This window comes from Cariama cristata, unplaced genomic scaffold, assembly GCF_000690535.1.
Source record: "Cariama cristata isolate BGI_N322 unplaced genomic scaffold, ASM69053v1 scaffold44750, whole genome shotgun sequence".
Classification (NCBI taxonomy): domain Eukaryota; kingdom Metazoa; phylum Chordata; class Aves; order Cariamiformes; family Cariamidae; genus Cariama; species Cariama cristata.
The window spans coordinates 14,254-20,425 of record NW_009595000.1 but is presented as its reverse complement, the minus strand read 5'-3'; the positions used below and the strand labels follow the sequence as shown (position 1 = coordinate 20,425).

Genomic DNA, 6,172 nt, shown 5'->3' with positions numbered 1-6,172 from the left:
TCCATGTCACCGACAAAGATGTTAAACACCATCAGTCCCAATACCGACCCCTGAGGAACACCACCCATCACTGGTCTCCACTTGGACATCGAGCCCTTGACCGCAACTCTTTGAGTGTGACCATCCAGCCAATTCTGTATCCACTGAGTGGTTCATCCGTCAAATCTACATCTCTCCAATTTAGAGACAAGGATGTCACGTGGGACAATGTCAAATGCTTTGCACAAGTCCAGGTGGATCATGTCAGTTGTTCTTCCCTTATCCACCAATGCCGTAACCCCGTTGTAGGAAGTCACCAAATTTGTCAGGCATGATTTGCCCCTAGTGAAGTCATGTTGGCTGTCACAAATCACCTCCTTATTTTCCATGCACCTTACCATAGTTTCCAGTGCTCCATGATCTTGCTGGGCACAGAGGTGAGACTGACTGGTCTGTAGTTCCCCAGCTCTTTCTTTTTTCCCCTTTTTAAAAATGGAGGTTTTGTTTTCCCTTTTCCAGTCAGTGGGAACTTCCCCAGACTGCCATGACTTCTCAAATATGATGGATAGTGGCTTAGCTACTCCATCCGCCAGTTTCCTCAGGACCCATGGATGCATCTCATCAAGTCCCATGGACTTGGGCACCTTCAGATTGCTTAGGTGGTTTTGAACCTGATCTTCTCCTGTGGTGAGTGGTTCTTCGTTCTCCCAGGCCCTGACTTTGCCTTCTGCGACTTGGGCAGTGTGACTGGAGCACTTACCAGTGAAGACTGAGGCAAAAAAGTCATTGAGTACCTCAGTCTTCTCCATGTCCCAGGTAACCAGGTCTCCCGTTTCCTTCCAGAGAGGGCCCATATTTTCCCTAGTTTTCCTTTTATCACTGATGTACCATAGAAGCTTTTCTTGTTGCCCTTGATGTCCCTGGCTAGATTTAATTCTATCGGGGCTTTAGCTTTCCTAACCTGATCCCTGGCTGCTGGGACAATTTCGCTGTATTCCTCAATTTCTCTGTATCCAGCAGAGAATACTCTCTGATCTCTGTTTTCTCATTTCCTCTCTTCTAGGCATCCCATACTCATGATGCAATCACTGAGGCTGCTCAACTGATGAAAGAGGCTGTGGATGATATCATGGTTACCTTAAATGAAGCTGCAAGCGAAGTAGGCATGGTTGGAGGTATGGTAGACTCGATAGCAGAGGCAATGAGCAAGGTGAGCATAGAACTCCAGATCCCTTTTTGTTTTGCACTTGAAAGCTGATAGACTTGGGGGGGGGGTGGAAGAGCTGCTGCAGATTCAGTTCAGCAATGGTTGGTAACTGACATGCTGTGATAGAAAGCCTAAAGATTCTTTGTTTTTTGTAGATTGTGAAATCAAACTGATGTGGGTGATGGCGCTTGCATTAACCTACAGGGTACCTATCAGTAGAATTAGTACAAAATATTTTTATTCAATAATATGCTGGTATTTAACAGCAATCTTGGGTCTACTGGCCTTTTATTTTTGCTTCCTTTTCCTATGTATCTTTCATGATAGTCTCCTAAAGGATCAGCAGGCCAAGCTTGAAGCAAACTACTTTCAGAGAAGATGTCAAAGCCTGAATTGCTCTGCTATGCTTTGTAAAGTATTCTACTGAAAACGTATAGTTGCAAAATGTAACTGAGTTCAATCCAAATAATAGGCTTTTCCTATCTCAAGTTCAAGATGTGCAAGATTGAAGCCTTTACTACGTAAAGGAATCTTACATTATCTTCCTGCAGGAACATTTTTGTTTTGTAACTGTTGCACATTCCTTTCTATGTTAGCCCAGAACTACAGGTGGTTTCACCTTGCATGAGAAGTTGACCTTGCATTTGAAAACTCTGCACTGTAAATTCTTTGCATCTTCCATGCTCGTAACATGGGCTAATGAATGTCTCTGTACATCCTGGTACACTGTTTTCACTTGCATATTTTGAGAGAGAGGAGATTGTGAAAATGAATATATAATATAATTGCATTATTACATGTAAAGTATACTATTCATTATGACATTATTATTTCTGCTTTATTTTTTCCTCTTTCTTGCAGCTGGATGAAGGTACACCTCCAGACCCCAAGGGAACATTTGTTGATTATCAGACCACTGTGGTGAAATATTCTAAAGCCATTGCTGTAACAGCACAGGAAATGGTAAGATACTTGGTTAGAACTAAGTACAAACTCTTCTGCATACGTAATGAATGTGGAATGATTTGCAGAGTGTTGTGAAACTCTTTGTAATGCTAATTTTCAATAACTTTATCTCTTTGGGGATAATGACACAAAGGAAATGATGATTTTGTCAATTAACTCTTGGATCTTAGTGGTGTGATCTTAGGGGTGGCCCTCTACGGAAGGAGTGCTGGATTGTGTGGTGGCTCTTGTGCACAAAAACTTTTTATTTGGCTCACTTTCTCTGAGAAATAAAAGGAAAATGTTTCACCTACACACTTTTTCATCAGCCTGTTTAATTGTCACTGAAATACTAGCTTATGTTTATTGATGCCTTCAGGTTACCCTTTCACATTTACTGTTTCATTTAGCCTGTGAAATAACATCAATCTTTTCAGAAGCCTGTAATACTTTTTAATGAATGCAGATCAACATCTCAAATTGTTCTTTTCTTGCATTTCTGTGATTCACCTGGGTTTAACAAAAGAACGAAGGACAGTTGTTGAATCAAGATTTTTCTTAACTCGTATTTCACAATAATGCTTACCATGACATGTTTGCCTTTTGAAGAGTACTTCCATTACTTGTTTGTTTTTGAGAGGCAAGGGGACTATTTATGTATGCTACAGATGGGGTTTTTTACAAAATTGATTGCTGTTGCAGTCAAGACACGTTGATGATTCTCCTGTCTATGACATTGCAGCTTATTGGCAAACAGTATAAATTTGTCTAAAACTAGTTTTGCCCCAAGGATGGAATTCCATGGCTTTTACTAACATAAATTGGAGACAGAAGAAATATCTCTGTTAAAAGGTAGGCTTTTTCTAAAGAGAGATTCAGTTGTTTATATGACATTCTACCGGGGCATTATGCATAGTGCTACTTATTTCTTCTTGGTCCTTTTCCCATATCTTAGATATGTTTTGCATCAGTCCTCAGATTTTTTTCCATTTTCATGCTCCCATGCCATGCCAGCTGAGACTGATGTAGGCTTTGATAAAATAAAATGGCTGCAACACACAAAACTTGCTTCCCCACCCAGTCCAAGTAACTGTGTACCTGGCTCATTGCCCTGCTGTGTCAAAGAGTGAATTACCAGCTCTAACTGCTGCTCTTTGATTACTCCGTATGTTCTGTGAGTGCCTGGTTACCATGACTCTAATAAAGCATGTTTGCTTGAGTTCCCTCATGGAATTCTTGCTGGAGGACAGGTCCTTTACATGGCAAGTGGTTTACCCTATTTCATCAGTGTGGCCAAACAAATGAGTGTGCTTCTAAGCTGGGGTGTATTAACAAATTCTCATGCCTGTCGTTTTTCTTTTTCTCTTGCCTGTGTTCTTTTTTCAGATGACTAAGTCGGTTACTAACCCGGAAGAGTTGGGAGGACTTGCATCACAAATGACCAATGACTATGGGCATTTGGCTCTCCAGGGCCGAATGGCTGCAGCTACAGCAGAACCAGAGGAGGTCTGCAGGTTTTAGACCTCTTTATTCTCTGTACATGGTGGTGTCAACATGGGTATTCTTTTACCGTAGAGAATACAATAAATACAGAGCGAAGTGACAAGGGGTATTCACCTCACTCAGTTGCAGCAACACACTTGCAGCCATTGCCAAATGCATTACATCCCTTGTATGAGCAGACAGATAATAGGTTTCGAACCATTGGGTAATGTGTTTTCTTTCAAATGTTTTTGTGATGATTCTAAAATTAATGCACTGTGCGTTTCCACTGCCTTTGCTTCATCAGCCACTTTTGTACTCAAGCACTGTCTGTTCTGTGTGTGCTATACCTGATCCGCTCCCTCTGGCCCACTGACACTCGAAATGTGGGACAGGACAGCACATCTGTTTCCAGGAGAATTTCATTTGGCCTACTATCACTTGATATAAACCATGATGTGAACCGAGTCAACGTTATAGGCGTACTTTGGCTATACAGATCTGTCTCTTTTACGATCTACTTTTTTTTCCACTAAAACCAGACTTTAAGACACAAACTATATGCAGCCAGACAAAAACTCCACTGAGTTTGTTTTCACTGGATGGAAAGGAACTGATGGGTGTAGTGAAATTGTGTGTCTTTTCAAAATGCTGTGAAATCTTAGAATATCAACAGCTTTTTATATGTATGTGTCGTGAGTACTGTTTCCTTCTTGCGGTTCGTGGAGAGATACCTATTTTGGTCTTTGCTATCGACCTTTCCCTCCTCCAAATATACTCTATATTCAGTGTGCCTTCACAGGTTGGGGCAGAGCTGCACGTAGTACTACAGAGTACATATTTACTGGTAACACACCTCCGTTTTGCCACTGCTCATGTGCATGGGTGTATAACGATAGGAATTAGGATTTACTACAGAATGTTTTCAGTGAACGTTCAGAACTTCAAACCAGCTTCACTTCTGTTTCTCTTCAGCCCTCCTGTTGCTCTTGATACATGTGAATTGTCTACAGAACAACTTTTCTCATAGGAGTGCTATAAATTTGCAGACTTTTAACAACACTTAGAGACTATGCAAAAGACATAACATTTTACTTCGTAAGTGTAGCTTTTTATGCTACAAGCTTTGTTATAAGAATTACCCAATCAAAGAACAGAAACCTTTTGTCAAAACCTCTGCCCAGCTTCAGAAAGAAACAGCTTGTGATAGTAGTGGACAATTCTGTAGACTGGGATGGTACCTCCTAAATTACTTGAGGCTTTCACTTACAGACAACTTGCAAATACAAAAAAACCTCTTTAATTATTTACTATACAGTTTTCCTTGAATCTCTCATGTTTTGATGAATTACAAATATATGTATATATATGCTTTTTTTTATTGTGCCTGTAAGCGATTTCAAGTATAACTTCCTGTTCTGAAAATGAGATGCAGGCAACCAGCAGGAGCACAAGTATCTTTTGCTGACAGGACATCTTTTGTACCTGAGAGTCAGAATATGATGCACAAGGAGTGGGTTCCCCGTGCAGTCTTACACGCCTCAGGCTAATGGAGGAATACAGATTATTCACCTCAGTTGCATTAAGCTGTTACAGTAGTTGCTGCATGTTCTCTGAGCAGAGTTTCAGAAATCCTTTCATTGCTCTCTTCTTGCTGTGTGCCTCTGGTTTTGGGGCATAGACAAACTTTGTTGAGATGGGGTAAGAGGGTATCTCACCATCACCGGATGTATCAGATTATCTAGATAAAAGATTTTCAGAGAGTTTTCGGCTTTGTAATTACATTCCACCACTGATAGACTACTCCAGTGTTTCGTGCTCAGTAGATCTGTGAAACGCAACAGCTTGCATTCTGCTCGATACTGTTAAATCGAATTACCATTTCTGCATGTTACTTTCTGCCTGGAGTTGAAATAATTCCATTTGTGACACTAATGACTGTGATTCCTGCTCTACTTATTAATCCCAATACACACCCATGTGCCTAAGTACCTGCAGGTACTAAAACTATCACGTTTCTAAACAGGGACCGTGTGGCTTACACTGTAGGATTATTACTAAATCAGAAGAGGTGAGGGCAGGATTCTCCAGGTTTCAGTGCTCCACATGTACCTGTTCAGTTCTAGAGTTGAGACTGTGCAAGATTCAAAAACAGACAGTGTCAAACATTTTTTAAACCCAATTTCAGCAGCGTAAAGGAGTACTTTTTACCCATCATACATACCTTGAATACAACTCGTGCTGCTGGTGCAGTTCTGGGAGATGAAGTAGTGTTATTCAAATATGGTGAAGTTGTGTGTGCTTGTATTACGTATGCTTGACTTGGGTGCACACCTTATGCCTTTTCTTTCCTGGGGTCTGGTTCACTAGTGTTCCTCTTTCATCAGTAAACCTTTTATAGGGTTGTGCTAACTGAGTAGATGGTATTACATATGTCCTTTTTCTGATCTCTGCAGAGTGTATAGGGATGGGTGGAATATTGGTAATAAAGATTCGCCACAGTGGCCTTGTTTCCATTTGTGTTGGTACAGTGTACCAGATGACATTTATTTATTCACT

At 40.8% G+C, this 6,172-nt stretch overlaps 1 protein-coding gene across 1 annotated transcript in view; it reads left to right on the top strand.

Annotated features, from left to right (window-relative positions):
- Window positions 1–1,042: 1,042 nt before the first annotated feature.
- Window positions 1,043–6,172, top strand: part of LOC104161526 (talin-2-like) — a gene marked incomplete at both ends in the record, with an annotated part of 14,993 nt that continues 9,863 nt past the window's right edge. Inside the window, 3 exons of the mRNA XM_009700007.1 lie at window positions 1,043–1,189; window positions 2,048–2,149; window positions 3,518–3,637. Coding sequence (XP_009698309.1) covers window positions 1,043–1,189; window positions 2,048–2,149; window positions 3,518–3,637 — 369 coding nt within the window. The remainder of the gene's footprint in view (window positions 1,190–2,047; window positions 2,150–3,517; window positions 3,638–6,172) is intronic.